The sequence below is a fragment of the Desmodus rotundus genome, chromosome 12, assembly GCF_022682495.2.
Source record: "Desmodus rotundus isolate HL8 chromosome 12, HLdesRot8A.1, whole genome shotgun sequence".
NCBI classification, from domain to species: domain Eukaryota; kingdom Metazoa; phylum Chordata; class Mammalia; order Chiroptera; family Phyllostomidae; genus Desmodus; species Desmodus rotundus.
In genome coordinates this window covers 95319142-95335489 of record NC_071398.1, presented here as the reverse complement: position 1 = coordinate 95335489, position 16348 = coordinate 95319142, and the positions used below count along the sequence as shown (strand labels likewise).

At 55.6% G+C, this 16348-nt stretch overlaps 1 protein-coding gene across 3 annotated transcripts in view; it reads right to left on the bottom strand.

The window, feature by feature from the left end:
• Positions 1 to 862: 862 nt before the first annotated feature.
• The window catches only part of KIAA0040 (KIAA0040 ortholog), a 32823-nt gene continuing 17337 nt past the window's right edge, over positions 863 to 16348 (bottom strand). Inside the window, exons 2-3 of one of the 3 annotated variants that reach the window (XM_071219721.1) lie at positions 3602 to 4004; positions 863 to 1513 (exon numbers count right to left, since the gene is read on the bottom strand). In XM_071219721.1, the coding sequence (XP_071075822.1) occupies positions 3619 to 3921 (303 nt within the window). In that variant the 5' untranslated portion in view covers positions 3922 to 4004 and the 3' untranslated portion in view covers positions 863 to 1513; positions 3602 to 3618. Of the gene's footprint in view, positions 4005 to 15945; positions 16262 to 16348 lie in introns of those variants that run through there. The other 2 variants (XM_071219720.1, XM_024553199.4) reach the window with 2 other exon arrangements.

The window sequence follows — 16348 nt, the reverse complement described above, 5'->3', positions numbered from 1 at the left end:
AGCTGGTGGCCGGTATGTCTGACCGCTGCCCCCTCCACCACGAGCTTCTAGACAGACCCTTAGTCCCCAGAATAGTGGCCACTGGCATGGGCGGCTCTCAAGTGATTGAAATGTGGCTGATGGGACTCAGCTCCTGGGCCTTTAATGTCATTAAATTTCAATTTTACCCGCCGTGTGTGGCTCCTGGCACTGCGGAGGATGGTGTAGAAGCGGAGCAGCGCCATCATCCCTGGTTCTGTCAGTCCGCACGTCCTAGGCGGTCTCTGCCGAGGACCAGCTTAGGGTCCTCCAGGGGGCCAGGAGCCTCTGAACCGGGACATTTCATAGCAAAGGCAAAGCTAGGGCCGACTTGGACGATGAATCTTCACACACCTACACACGTCTCCCCACGCTCCCCCCCCCCCCCCCCGCAGCTGCTATAGAGGATTTTGATCCCCCCCCTCCCGGGCTGGAGCTAACTCCCAGGTCTTTTTTCCTTAAGTTTTTGCCATTTCCTCGCTTTTCCTCTAAGAAGGTGTTGGCTGGCTGACTGCATTGAAGGGAGCGTCTCTGGGTGCTGCCTGGGGAGCATGTGTGTTCCTGAGGGTGCCCGTCTCGGAGGCGTCTGCTCTGCAGGAGGCGGATTGGGCGTGTTCCTGGTCTTCTGACCTGTGCCCCTGTGCAGTGGGGGGGCGGGAGGGGACGACTGGGCCTGTGCAGCCCAGAGGGAGTCACTGCACCCCTCGTGGTGTCTAGGAGAGGGTGACACCGAATGTCAAGTAAGGAGGCCAGGCGTGGCTTTTATTTTCAAAGTGTTTTACTTAAATAAGTTTTTCTGTTGATGCGTTTGAATTTTCCAGAAAACAAATACTGACAAATACTGTACAATTTGGATCATTTATATTCTTCTTGAAAAGGTGATGACCTTTCCCTCTATCCCCCTCCCCCATGAGAAATACAGGAGCGAATCTGCGAAGCAGGGGGGAGACCTCTGCTGACTGTGGTCCGCCCAGCCCTGCGGACGCTTTGCGGACCCCTGGGGGCTGCGCCCCAAGCCTGTGCTGGGTTGGGGAGCGTCTCCTTCACTGTCCTCATTGTCCTTCATTAGCTGGCCCCCCCATGACGGGCCACGCAGGCTCCCACAGAGGCACCCTGGTCGCCGGTGGCAGTCTGGGACAGAGGCTGGGAAGGAAGGGGTGAAAGTGGGGATGGTGGAGGGACGGAGCTGGGAGGAGGGGGAGAGAAGAAAACCCGAGAGAGAAGGACGAGAAGGAAGTGGGAAGGGAAGGGAAGCACCTTGGGCTCCTGTCACGCACCCATTTCTTTATTCAACAGAGCTGTGAGGCCCTGCCTGCCCTGGGTGCTGCTCTAGGGGCTCCAGGGAGGGGTGCCGGGGAGGCTGGGTGGGGAAAATCGAGGCCGCTGGGGGCTGGGCGCCAGGTCCCAGGCTGTGGAAGCAGCTGAGACGTGCATCTTGGGGGTTTTGTGGCCGGAGCTGGAGCGGGTCCATTTGATGAGACCGCGGGCGCTGCACCTGCAGGTGGAGGCCTTGTCACAGCCATGACGGCCGACTTGCCGACCGCTGTCTTAATGCCCATGAACAGCCTGTTGCCACAGCAACCTGTGCCTGGTGATCTGCTTCTCCTGGGTCACATCTGACACCAGTCTCAGCCTCCAGCCCCCATATCTCCCCAAGTCACCCAGCTCGGGGCGGGGGCGGGGCGGGGCTGAGAGGCGGAGACAGGAAGGGCACCCCATCTGTGGTCAGCGGTAGGCGTGGGGGGATGCCTGGTCATCCTGTGCTATTGAGGGGACGGTCAGATGCTCCATGACAAGCTCTCCGTGTGACCAGGGGGCAGAGAATCGGAGGGTGTAGCTTTCTCTGGACAGAGGGGTTTAGGAGCGAGGGGTCCAGAGCCCAGGACTCTTGGGGCCACTCAGGGTGACAGACAGGGTGACCGCTGCTGGTCCCACAGTGTGCGCAGGCCTGAGCTCTGCTTCCTGGGGTCACGCGGCTGTCTCCACCCTGCACGGGCCTGGAGTGGACCTGGAGGGCAGGCAGCACCCACAGCCCAGGGGCGCTGACAAGGTGCACCTCCCCTTGGCACTGCCCTCTAGAATTGCGATCTTGCTACTGTAAGTACCATTCTTTAGCTGCATTGTTGATTAAGTCGCAGTCCCGCACCATTAGCACAGCTTCCGTGGGAAAGTATTTCAGGAGAGCCACCCAGCAGGTCTGCCTGTGAACTTGGCCAGCACAGCCCGCTCCCGAGTTGGGAATTGCCCATCCCTGGGATGACCAGCTCGCCCTCCCAGTGGATTGACTGGGCCCCCCGCCTTCTGCCCGCAGGGAAACACTCCCCCACCCCACAGCGGACCTGGTTTACATGTCCTCACGGGCCTCAAGGCGCACGTGCCTCCTGCAGAATTCAGCACCCAGCCTCTACCCATTGCAGCCACGTGTGGGCTCACTGAGGAGGTTACTTGGGGGGACTGGAGAGGCATAGCAGCCTTACACCTCACATCGTCATCTAACCCACAGTATCCGCTGGCAGTGAGGAGTCCCCACTGTGTGCAAGGGGTTTGCCCGAACCCTGAGATACACATCAGTAGCCCTCTATATAGCCTCTTCCTGCTTTCACTCAAACTGCGTCTTCTGCGTCCCACCAGCAACGCACTGTGCCTCCGAGGACAACCCTAGGAAGTTGTTTCCAGTGAGGCTGTGCTGGCGATCGTCTGAACCCCTTTCCTGCTGAACACCCGTGGTTCTGTGGGAGCCACCTCGCCCAGGTGTAGCACTGGCTTCCCAGCACAGGTACCTGGGGCAGCCCAGTGAAGGGAAGGAGTAGCCTTGGTCTCCAAGTTCCCATGGCCTTCTGGGAGTCCCTACCCAGACCTGTGTGTTCTTGTGTGGAAGAAGGTGGTTCTGGGGACAGTGTCTCAAAGAGAAGAGGGGGCTTAGGCTGCTGGGACACCTACCGATGGCAACGTGGACCCTGTCGGGGTTGAGACAACAGCTTTCAATGAGTTCTGAGCCTTCCCACCTTAAACTTTCCTCCCAGGTGCGGGGGCAAGGAGCACGGGACCCTGGTGGGTGTGTCTCGGTACACTGGGAAGGGGGACTGTACCAGGTTGCTGAAATGCCCCAAGAGGAGGGTTTCCAGCAAAAGGTCTTGCAGGGACAGCAGGAGGAAAGTGCACATCTCTAACCTGAGTAGTACGTGGGGCAGACAGGGGGAGGCAGCCTCGCCTGGTTCTGTGATCGTGCGAGAGCAGACAGCATACGGGGTGTGTGGTGCTCACGGTGTGTGAGTGTGCATCGGGAGACATGTCAACACGCACGGCTACATGTTCCTTGTGCTTTTGCATAGGGACTGTGCTGGAAGCCGGTGGGGGGCACGCCTGAGTCCGCAGCAGCGAGCGTGGGACACAGAGGTGCCAAGACAGTGCCCCAGAACTGTCCCCAGGCCCCCTGGGAGTGCCCTCTCCGGGGACACTCCATCAGAGGTTTGTTCCTCAGTCGAGCAGTTCCTCTGTGGACGTGAGTGCGACCTGTCGGGGATCGCTGCTCCCTACTGTGTGCGTGGCCAGACGGTGGCTGAGCCCCCACCAGTGGACACACCTCTGCTTCCTGCCTCTCTAAACGGGCAGGGACGACCTCTTGTCCATCTGCAGGAGCTTGGGCTGTGCAGAGATCCAGAGGTCTTCTTCGCCCTTCTTCTTCTTCTTCTTCTTCTTCCCCCCCTTGTTTCGCTCCTGCTGCTGGCCGCACTGGCCCGACCGGCTCCAGCAGCAGTGGCAGCAGATGAACAGCAGGGTGAGGGCCACCAGCAGCGGCAGCGCCAGGATGACGCTCAGGCAGACGGTGTTGAAGAGGCCCTCTTGGTGTTTGGTCACAAGGAGGTCCCAGATGTCACTGAAGAAGTTGTTGACTTTCTCCATGGCGCTCAGCCCACTGCCAAGTCCTGGGCTCGGGGACACGGCTTGTAACTCACGCCTCCTCCAGCCGTGGGCGTGGGCAGCACCTGAAGGGAGCAAAACAGACCATTCACCAAGACGCAGTGGGATGCTCTACGGTTTTCAGTAACGCTGCAGCTTTTAGGCTTCAGAAAGTGGAGGGAATCGAGCATTTCCGGAGGTCACGGAGGTCATGTTGAGACCCAGTGAACACGGTAAATGCATGCATTTGGTCAACACGCATTCCGTTTGGTAATTCGTGCTCTGTACACACAACTGTATTGGGCTCAGGATGTAAAAATTGACGAGGCTACCAGACCTGGCCTACAGAAGGGGCTCAGCAGTAGCTGGATAAATGAATCAATGTGTACAGTGCCGGGGGCTGGGGGGCTGGCTCCTTGGGCCCTCTGGAAGAGCAGCCCCTCCACTGCAGCCCACCGGGGGTAATGGAAAACTCCCCCCCCACCCCCCGCCCCAAGACACCTTCGTAGCTCACCTCCCATGGACACGCCTTGCCATTTTAGCACCTGTGGAAGCTTAGGTGCCAGACGGAAGGTTGATATCTGGCTGCCTGTCGGGGGGGTGCCTTGGACTTCCCCAGGCTGTGAGGTTGTCAGTCCTCATCCAGCCTCGCTCCAGCCTTCCTCCCTGTGCCTTCACGCCCCCTCCCTCGCTCCATGTCCCCCACCCCCGTCCTGACGAGGACTCATTGTGCTCGGCTAGGGAACCATCTGCTGCTTCTCTGTCTGTCTTCCTCTCCCTCGTTACCTGTGTCTGCTTGCTGTCCCTCAGCCAGGCATTCCCAGCCCTCCTCCCTGGCCTGTTTCTTTTCAACAGAAAAGGCTCCATCATGGGGCTTGGAAACTGGGCTGGGGTCCTGGGATCCCCACTCCCCGCCCCCCAAATCCTGTCCTGAGCTCAGCTTACAGCTGGCTCTCCTCTGGTTGCCGGTCCAGAGCAGTCCCTCTGCCTTTGGCACTTCTCTGCCTCTCTACGTGCACCTTCGTTCTTGGCACTCAAGTGTAAGCTCTTAGAGGCTCCTTCAGGTCTGGAGTCCACATGAGACTCTGAGGCCAGGCATGATTCAAGAAAATTTGAGACCCCTTGGTGCAAGACATTGCCCAGGACCCAAAGGTTGAAGTCCTTGGCTTTCAGGTTGCAGACCTGAGAGCTCGTCCCAACCAACTCTCTCACTGAAAGGTGGAGAATCTGAGGCCCAGAGTGGGGGGGTGACATGTCTGTGGACACATAGTGGTGACAAACACCGAGACCCCTGAACAGTGCATCCAGCACTCTGCCAAGGCTGCTGGGCCAGCAGAGGGACGAAGGATGGTAACGTTACTTCCTAACTGTATTTATCCCACTTGACAATTTTCTAATCACCTCCTTGTGAATTATATCTTTTAAGTGAGCGGCAGGGTGGCACATTGTCAATGGAGGGAAGTGCCGGGGGACCAAGGCCCAGAATTGTCATGGGGTCCCGTTTCCCGCCCTGGAGCGCGAACGTGTGGCCGCCTTGGGCGGTGCCTCACAGCGGTGCCTGGGGCTTGTCCTCAGGCGTCTTTCCTTGGACAGCACACTCTATAAGCATCCCTGTGCCCAGGGCTCCTGTGTCCTTCAAAGCCCGCCTGACCTCAGTCCTGGGCTGCTGGCCAGCGGCCCTGCACCCTCACAGGACCATTTGTGCCTCCGTCTAAACTGGCTCCTGCTGTGGGGCCATTTGGCCCATGGGAAGAAGTGAGACTAGAAGTTGGCACTTGTCACTTTACACCTGCTCGTCATTTGGTCTTCGTGAAGACCTTACTGGGCAGCTATGGCTACTCCTCAGTCCTGCAGCTGAGGGGGTGGAGCTGGTTGTGATGGGGAGTTTGGCTCCTGATGCCCCAGGGGTGGGCCATGCACAGCTGCTGCTCTGAGCCTCCTCTGGCTTTGTGTGGAATTAACCCATTCTGGGCAAGCAGCCCGGGGCGTACGGAATCTTAGGACAATTGGTTAACTTAGTTACTCCCAGGATTGACTTAAATGTTCACCCGGTCTGTCGTAGACAAAGATGGCAGAGAGATTGATTTCCCATTGTCCCACACTTCACAAAGGCAGGACAGAGAGCAAAAATCCGGACCTGCCCAAGCAAAGCTTCATAGGAAGCACGTGGCTGCCCACACTTAGTGCAACAGGCAACAAAGAAAACTATTCTGAGAGAGCACAGCCCCCTGGGGCCTGGGAACAGCATGTGGTGGGTCTCCCCACACGCCACCCAGCCCACAGGCCCCCAATAGAGGAAGCCACCCGGGACTCTGGAACCCACTGCGGCCACTCACTGCCTCAAGCGCCAGCCACACCGCTGGTCTCCTTGCTGCACCACGACCTTTGAATACTACTCAGCCCAATGGCCCAGTAGCATTCGGCCCATCGAGAGGGACTTTGCTGCACTGCGGTGGGAAGGCTTGGATGCTTTTCCCTACTTTGATCTTACAAGGAAGCTTTCCTGGGGCCAGAGGCTCTTCACCCCACATTGCTCAGGTTCCAGTTAGACAGTTAGACAGGGCCAGCACCTTTGTTGACAGTTTCCATGAAGGTGGAGCCCCTCGAGGAGGACCTTGAAAGGCAAGGAGCATCTCGACAGTGAAGCGTGGGTCAAAGACACTCAACAGTTGCAGGTGGAGGAAGAACAGGGGCCACCCAGGGGGCCCGCGGCACTGAGTGGAGGGCCGTGGGCTGTGACCCGGGGCCAGAGGGCGTGCTCATCTGGGAGCTTTGTAACCGGACGAGAGAGGACGTGGTGACCACAGCTGGCCTCCAGGAAAAGACAACAGGAGCTGAAGAGCTCTAGAAAATGCTTTTAGAGAGTTCTGCATGAACAGACACGTACCAAGCACCTAAGACATGCCGCGCGTGGCATTACGTGTCGAGGAATCAGTAATGAAAGACAAAGATACGGTTTCTGCTGTTGCGGAGCCTCACACGTCCCAGGGGAGGAGTTAGCACCATTGAGGGATCGTGGCATAAAAGCCAAACATCATCAGCAAATTCCAACCTAGGCTGCTTAGTGACTGAAATAGAAGCATGGACTTGAACCGTGTGTTTATCCCAATGTCCAAGGCCCTCCTCCCCCTCCCAACCTTTGTTTCAAACTTGTCCATCCCACGGCACCTAAAACAGCCTTTGAATAAATAGATTTCTCTTCAAGCTGAAGCTAAGTCAATAATTCACTTCCAGATTCCTAAAGGCACTTATTTGAGTCTGCTCTCCGTATGGTCAGCGAGAGGATACATTAACATTTGGGAATCCAGTCCAGGGTAAATTCAATGGAAAGATATTCTTTGTTTTTTAATCTAAAAACTCTCTTCTAGGCTCCCCCCAACCCAGGTTACCTGTTGAGCTCTGCTAATCTGTCATGTTTCATGAGTATTTATAAGCCCCACATTATTAGCATTTCCAGGAAACAATCAGAGGTCTCCTTGGTGGTTTGAATGAAAAGTTAGAGCTTCCATAGACTGCTTTGCACGAGGAACCACACTTCGGGCCTTAGAGAGGCATTCTGGGAAGCTCAGCCTTTGTGGGCTCTTAGTCGTCACTGACTCTGAAAGACAGCTCATCACTTCTTGTAAAGCGTAGGTGCCAACCAACCCGGATTGTTTGATGGTGGTTGTGCGGGTGGGGGTGGGGGTGAGGCGAGAGAAGAGGGAGGAGTTACTTTCAGTTTACTTGAAACCAGAATTATTCACCTCCGTATTCTCCGCAGTGTCTGGGTGGGGAGAGAGCCATTGATTCCTTCTTTCTTCCAACAAACCTCTACCTGCGTGTGTGTGAGCTGTTGCCAGAGAGTGAAGGTCATGGGTCACAAGGCCTGGGTTTGAGCTCGGGCTCAATCTGCACAGCCTGGATGAGGGAGTAAACCTCAGTGACAGAAGGAAGCTAATGAGCTTTCCGTGTAATGCCATTGAGGATTAAAAGAGCTCATGTATTTAGTGCACTTTGTAAACTGCAAAAGGCGATGAGACACCCTCTGTAAAATCGTGGGTGATCTGTGGGTCACAACAGATTTAGAGCCTTGGGCTTTTCTTCTCCATCCCTCACCCCCAAGCCTCTCTGCCAAAGGACCATGGGCCCTCATCCTGTTCCAGCAGAAAGGGGTTCACAGGGAAGTTCCCTGCTGAGGCCGATCTGCAGGTGGTGCCACGGCACTGCTGGGCTCACGAGATAGGGCTTGCGGCGGGCGCCTGGCCCTCTGCAGGCTCCAGCCTCTGTCTCAGGCATTGGGAGCCCTGGCTGTGTCCAGGGAGGGTCGGATCCATCCTGGGGAACCAGGAGCTGCCCCAGAGCTGTGTCCAGAGCTGGCACTCAGACTGGTGGTCCTTCTGGAGCCCCCAAACAAGGGTGGGGTACTCCCTGCTTGTATCAGCCTCTCCTTGTTTCTGTGTATCAGATGCAGTGAAATGTACAAGCTGTAGAGTAGTATCTGTTGGCCAGTAAATGCTTTCTAGACATGTTCAGCTCCCGATGGCAGCCAGTGAAAATCCCTGAGACCAGCTCCGCAGTGACCAGTGTTCCAAATCTTTAGCCCTCTTGTGAGGGGCGGTGTGTGGCAGGGGGTTCATTTTGCTCCCCGATCCTTCAAAGATCCCTGTGCTGCAGCTGCAGACTCCTGGGTATGTGTGTGGCCAGCTCGTGGTCGCAAGTCGGGGGCACAGACCTGCCCTTGGGCCTTTCCCCAAGGCTCCCTCTGAGCCGCCCGCCCTGGGCTGTGATCACGGCTGTGCTTGCTGATCTCCTCCTTACTGAGCACCTCGGGGACCGCATGGTGGGCGCTGGCCGCTCCGGGAATTAAAGATGCGGATGGCTGGCTGCCCTCCTGGAGACCCCCATTCAGTAGGTCAGCACAGTCCCCCGGGAGGATTGTCAGGCTCCATCCCGCTGTATCAGCAGGTTGGCCGCGGATCCTTTCCCGTGAGCACAGGGGCCTTGTGGTGAGTGAAGGAAGGGCCTTGGGTGAGGGCAGCATGCAGAGCGATGGGCCCTGGGGGCAAGCTCTGTGTCCAGGGACGAGGAGCAGCCTAGTGGGCGGGGCGAGCACTGGGAGCTGGAGGGGGTCGAAAGTGGTTCGAAGGGAATGACAACCAGGACAAGTGTCCCCCACTTATGGAGCGCATGTTACGTGCTGGGAGCTGCATTGGGTGCTGGGTGTCCGAGGACCTGCGGCCTCATCCCTGCCTTCTCGTGCTCGGCAAAGAACCCAGCAGACCCATGTGAAAACGTAACCATGGAAAGTGCTAGAAGAAGCCTGGGGGAAGTCAGGGCAGGCTCTGGGTGGGATGACTTTGCTCAGATCCGAACTACAGAAATAGCAAACACAGGTCGGGGGATCTGAAAAATCCCTGAGATGTCGACTCAACTCCTGTTGAGAGCCTTTGCAAGCAGCAGGCTTGGTAGGCTTCCCTCCAACCCGCAGACGCCGTTTCCGGGGAAGAGCCTTGGAGGTTAGAGCCAGGAGTTCAATTGCTAGTACATACACTAAGCGGTGTCCTTGAAGGTCTGGGAACACAGAGAAACGATGTGTGGCTTGTGCTTTTTTTTTTTCAGATGAACAGTGTCGGGCCCCTTGCTTCTCCTGAAGAGAACCAGAAGGACCGTGTGGCTGGAGGCAGCAGCAGCGGCAGCCAGTGGGGTGACAGTGTGGCGACCCAGGCCCACAAGGTAGGCGGCCCCTCAGCCACGGGGCCTCTGAGTCGTGTTGGTGGCTGCTGTTTGCTGTCGAGCCATAGGTTTTACACACGCAGGGGCCCTGATCGGTCTGTGTTTGCGAAGAATACTGTCACTGAGGAGAGAGACCCAGGCTGTCGCAGGCAGCAGTGGAAGGAGGCGATTGTTGTTGTTTGGGGCCAGGGGCAGCTGGGACTGGGTGAGGGCGGTGCCGGAGGGCGGATGCGCGGCCTGGCCCTGGTGTTCTCCAGCAGATGTGGTGGGAGAGGGACGTGAGGAAGTATCGCCGGGGCTCGGCTCGGCTCGCTGTCTTCTAGCCCTGGTCCGCTCTGGTCGTCAAGTCTGAGGCATTGATTTTCTCTAAAATAGGAACCGCAGCAAACAGTCTCTATCCCACTCCCCTCTCTGTCTCCTGGGGACCGTGCAGTCCTCGCAAAACCCCCCAAGGTGATGCTAATGTTGCATGCTGCCGCAGCCAGGGCCTGAGTGGACCCTCAGGCCGTGGTCATTAACCCTGCCGCTCTGGGATGTGTTTTGTTGATGGGTCTCACCTTGCTCACCTGAGGCGCACAGGTGCCCTGTAATAGATTAAGTACTATTTTGTACAAAAATCGTCATGCCGCAGCAGATAATCTGCAGGTAGATGATCAGGGTTATAACTGGAACCCAGCCGTGGGCACGATGAGCAGACATCTGTATTCTCCCCAGTTTAATTAATTGCTTCAAGTGACTCGTCCAGACAGGGTTCAAGGACAGTGGGTAGTATTTTCCTCTCCACATCAATGTTACAATTATGGTTGCAATTTTGAACAAAAGCACAAGTCGATCGTCAGTATAGAGTTGATGGAAGCACCGTGATTATTAAAAACAATGAAATGGGAACCAAGATGGCGGCGTAGGTAGACACACTGCGCCTCCTCGCACAACCAGAACCGACAGAGAATCGAACAGCAAGGGGGACCAACACCAAGAAAATAGAAAATAACCATTCATCCAGACTGGTAGGAGGGGCGGAGACGGGCACCGGGGTGGAGAGGACTCGCGTGGCTGTGGCGGGACTGAGACTGGCGGAGTGTGGGACAAATGGCGCAGGCAGTCCGAGCACTAGCAGACCCTGCGGCCCCACATCTGCGCAGATAAACCGAGAGGGCCGGACTCAGAGTGGGGGAGAGCGGGGCAGGCAGAGCAGCGGGTAGCACCCCGCGGCACCAAATTCGCCCACAGATAAACCTGACGAACGTCGGGCAACAAAGCAGACAGACCGTGCAACCCAGGGCTCCAGCTCCGGGAAATAAAGCCTCAAACCTCTGATTGAAAGCGCCCCTGGGGGTTGGGGCGGCAGCAGGAGAGACTCCCAGCCTCACAGAAGAGGTTGTTGGAGAGACCCACAGGGCCTAGAGTGTGCACAGGCCCACTTACTCGGGAACCAGCACCAGAGTGGCCCAGTTTGACTGTGGGTAGTGGAGTGAAGGATTGAAATCCGGAGGAGAGTGAGGCGGGCGCCATTGCTCCCACTCAGCGCCTCCCCCTCGTACAGCGTCACAGCTCAGCGACCAGCGTTACCCCGCCCTGGTGAACACCTAAGGCTCCGCCCCTTAAAGTAACAGACGCGCCAAGACAAAAAAAAAAAAAAAAATGGCCCAAATGACAGAACACTTCAAAGCTCCAGAAAAAATACAACTAAGCGAGGAAGAGATAGCCAACCTATCGGATGCACAGTTCAAAGCACTGGTTATCAATATGCTCACAGACTTGGTTGAATCTATTCGAAAAACAGATGAAAAAATGAAGCCTATGCTAAGAGAAACAAAGGAAAATGTACAGGGAACCAATAGTGATGAGAAGGAAACTGGGACTCAAATCAATGGTGTGGACCAGAAGGAAGAAACAAACATCCAAACAGAAAAGAATGAAGAAACAAGAACTTGGAAAAATGAGGAGAGGCTTAGGAACCTCCCGGACGCCTTGAAACGTTCCCACATCCGAATTATAGGGGTGCCAGAAGGAGAAGAGGAAGAACAAAAAATTGAAAACTTATTTGAACAAATAATGAAGGAGAACTTCCCTAATCTGGCAAAGGAAATAGACTTCTGGGAAGTCCAGGAAGCTCAGAGAGTCCCAAAGAAGCTGGACCCAAGGAGGAACACACCAAGGCACATCATAATTACATTACCCAAGATTAAACGCAAGGACCTACATCCAAGATTACTGTATCCAGCAAAGCTATCACTTAGAATGGAAGGGAAGATAAAGTGCTTCTCAGATAAGGTCAAGTTAAAGAAGCTCATCATCACCAAGCCCTTACTATATGAAATGTTAAAGGGAGTTACCTAAGAAAAAGAAGATCAAAAATTGGAACAGTAAAAATGACAGCAAACTCACAGTTATTAATGGCCACACATAAAACAAAAATGAGAGCAAACTAGGCAAACAACTAGAACATGAGGGTTGTCATTAAGGGAGTGGGAGGGGAGAGAGGGGGAAAGGTACAGAGAATAAGTAGCATAGATGATAGGTGGAAAATAGACAGGGGGAGGGTAAAAATAGTGTAGGAAATGTAGAAGCCAAAGAACTTATAAGTATGACCTATGGACATGAACTATAGGGGGGGAATGTGGGAGGGAGGGGGGTGGGCAGGATGGAATGGAGTGGGGGGGGGAATGGGACAACTGTAATAGCATAATCAATAAATATATTAAAAAAAAAAAAAAAAAAAAAACAATGAAATGCTGCTTTATCACGTAGGCCTTCTGAACTGGAAGCAGGCGGAGATGTGTCACGTGGTGGGTGGGGCCTTCCATAAGGAACACACAGGAGGCCAGACACACGTTGGCAATTGGTGGAGTCAGGGCCAGAATCGATGTCTTCCGGCCCCTGGCCCCTCCTCCTGCCAGGTCTCCCTACAAAAGTCCTTAAAAATAAGGCAGCATTGGCAAGATGCCCACCACCGTCCCCCTGGGCACAGGCTAGGCCACCCCTCAGCCCCCATGGGGTTGTGTGACTGAGTTCTGGCCGAGGGAGTGCGGGGTCCTCATGTTGGGTCAGGAGGACCCCCAGGCCCTGGGGTGGCCGCGGTGGATGGCCCCTGCCTGGCTGTGGAGCCCGGCAGGCCCGCCGACCACAGTCAACAGTGCCAGGAGTGAGGAACGGACGTCTGTCTGTTGGGCGAAGCCTCAGATGGAAGGGTTCTCTGCTGCAGCGATTAGCCTGCGCCGACTAACACAAGGACAACAAGTTGGTAATGACTGTAACAATGGCGGGGAGACTCGGCAACTCCTCCAAAGTGCAGCTCGGACCCAAGAGGGGTTTTGCTAAGTGCTTCAGGGGGCCGCTGTGGGGACCCCGGTTCCTGGGGTCAAGTCCTGCCCCTGCTGCTCACTGGCTGTATTGAGTCGGGCAACCGTTGTCTGGGGCTCAGGTTTCTCGTTTGGGAAGTGGATCATAGCAGGCTGCTGGGGAGTCCTTGAGCCACAGACCCGGCGCCTCCCAGAGCCAAGCCTGGCGATAACCTAATAGGCTGGTTAGCTCATCATGGTTTGCTGGCCTCTGGAGAATGTGGGGTGGTTCTGGGGTCACGGCTTTGATCATCGAGGTCTCCTTGCAACTAAGGCGCTTTCTCTCCCGTCCCTGTAGTTTTCTGTAGCCAGCAGAGGCTTCCTCGATGCCTCACCCATTTTGAAAGTGACCGGTTCAGAATGACGACACAGCCACCGCTGAGAGCAGCATCGTGCATGCACAGCCTCTTCACCCTCGCTCGTCGGGTCCCCCATTTCAGGCCAAGGCGGACCCCCGCCTCCTTCCCCACCCCCACCCCACGCTGTCCTTGTGTCTCCCTGCCTCTGCATTTGATGAGCCCGAGCCTGTGGGCACAGTCACGAACGACACAGCTGTGAGAGCTACCTGCTCTCTTTCTACAGGGTAAACTGCGCACAAATACGCCGAGCTGTGTTGTCAGGGCTACCCAGGCAATAGCTGGCGTGGCCCCGAGGAGGGGACGTGGAACCGAGGTCTGAGGGGTGACAGGGTTCCAGTGCGCACAGAGCCCGGAAGGGCCCTGGAGGGGCAGGCACAGGAGGGCGAGGCTCTGAAGTGGGAAGGGGTCGGCAACCTCGAGGGCCCGGGGGTGGGGGGCCAGTGCCATGAGCCCTGGCTACGCCGTGGGCTTCCCGCCAGGCAGCGCGGGCAGTGGGCGTGTATAAGGTGAAGGACAGAGAGCAGGGCCTCGGAAGCCAGGTGCCACTGCATTTGTCCGAGCCTCAGGGTGGCTCTGGTTCTCCTCCCTCCAGCTCCTCTTTCTGAAACCGCCTGTGACCACGGTCCTGCTCAGCTCATCTTCGCAAGGACAGAGCTCTCGTGATCGGCACCACCTCCTTACCCGCCGCCATCCCAGCCTCGTCTCCCTTCACCCCCTTATCGCCCCACTTCCCCTAAGTTCTCCCAGACATCCCTGCTTTCTCCCTTTGTGAACTTTGCACATGCTGTTCCATCTGCCTGGAAGGTTCTAGTCACGGGGGCCCTCTGCCCCCCACCCTCCCAGACAGAGTTCTTTTTCTTCCGAGCTCCACAGAGTCAATAACCTACCATGGCCTTTATCTGCATGTATCACAATCATTTGTTTCCTCAGCCTCGTGCAAGCTCCTAACCGCCTGTGGTCCCGCCCATCTGTGTGATGTGACAGCCTCGCTCTGTGCCTGTCACCCAGTGCTGCGCATAAACACGGTAGTGGAGGAACAAGTCCTTTCCAGGCCGGGGCTAAGCAGAAGGCTGGCTGTGGGTCCCGGTTCGCCGGTTACGGGCTGAGTTATGCCCTGCCCCCCAATTTATAATGTACGGGCCGTGGGAAGGCCTAACCCCTAGACCTCAGAATGTGACCTTCTTTGGACACAGCGTTTTTGCAGATGTTCTTAGTTAAGATGAGGTTGTACTGGAGTGAAGTGGGCCCACAGTTTAATGTGACTGGTGTCCTTGTGAAAAGGGGAAATTTGGACACAGACGGACATGCACGGAGGGACAACCGGGTGAAGAGACGTGAGAGAAGATGGCCACTTAGAAGCAGGGAGAGAGCCCTGGGACGGATCCTTCCCTCGCAGCCTCTCGAGGGAACCAACCTACCGACACTTTGAGTTCATATTTCTAGCCTCCAGAACCGTGAGACAATACATTTCTGCTGTTTGATCCACCCAGCTTGTGGTTCTTTGTTATCTCTCTTGCTTCACCCCCACTTCCACCCTGTCAGCTGATCCCATCAGCTCGCTCTCCAAAACCTACGCCAAATCCACCCACATCTCAACATTCTCTGGCTAGGACACCCCCATCTCTCGCCTGATCTCTGTGATGGCTTCCCAGCCAGCCCCTGGTGCTCCTGCTCCCTCTCCACAGCCTGTCTCCCACTATGAGCCAGATCAGATCCCCCCCAAGCCCTGGACACACCTATTTAACTTCAGGCCTGCCCTCCCCCAGGACCTCGTCTGTCCCCTTGGTACACTGTCTCTCAGCTCGCGGCATGCCTGGCGGTTCCTCGCATTCAGAGCTGAAACGTACCCTCACTGTCGCCCCTCCCAGAGGTCTTTCCTAACCCAGTCATCCAGCCTGCTTCTCCAGACCGCCCGAGAAACTTCTCGCTCTCGTCACTTTAGTCTGTGCCCTTCGTGACGATGCTCCTGGGCTGCAAAATGAGCTCAGTGAGAACAGGGCCTGTGCCCGTCTCGCTCTGTTTGGATGCCCGGAGCCTGCATGAATGACTGAAGTCGCGCCAGTGAGCCCAGGGGTCCTCAAAGAAAAGGGGCCTTGGAAAAAAATGTTCCTCAGTCAACCCAGGTCACTAGGGAGGGACAGCAGGAGTGACAAAGCGCCTAGAACAGTGACCATCAGTCTCTTGGATGACAGTGACCTGCCATTTAGCCCCCAGCCAACTATTTCATTTCAGGAGGAAATAATGATTGAGAAAACCCCCTAACACTGAAAGCAGCAGGCAGTGGGGAAGGCCTTTATCAGCTCCTCAGTGATCACCCACCTTCCTCTTGCTCAGCCCCCGAGGGCTCGTGGTAGCTGGGACTTTCTGAGAACAAGGGATCCTTCCCTAATTACTAAGTGCTCTATTTCAGGTTCGACAGAAGAGAAAATTAAAAAGCTCCATTCATTTCACTCCAGGTTCGAATGAGTCAGTCTTTCAATCAATCAAGGATTAATTAAGCTATGCTAGGGAGTGCAGGGGAGGTACAAGACACCCTCTCTACTTAGAGATGATACCAGGAAAATTATTAGAGAATAGTTCAGAACAGTGGAAAGAGTCGACAAAGGTTTTTTTACCTGGGCTTCCCCTGACTTTCCGCTATGGAAGAATATCTCGCCACTGTATCTCCGTTCCTCTTTGCATCCTCTTCTCTCTTTTCATCCTAATGACGTCTCCAAAGGGTCCACACCGTGGACTTTGCCAATAGTCAGTCTTTTTTGGTCACTCTTCAGATGAGACCCTTGGTCCTGTCTGCTTCTCTGAAAATTCCAACTGTGCTAAATATGATTGAATACAGTCAGTCTCTCCAGCCTGTTAGCAAGTCAACAACTTCCTCATACTTCCGTCTCTGAGATCATCAAGGAAATTTTCTGGTGTTTGTTCTCCTGAGTCAGAACACTTGTAGTCAAGCATTTTGCCTCCTCCGCTAACATAGTGCAGAGTCTGGGCAGCATTCACTCAAGCACGTTTTCTCTTGCA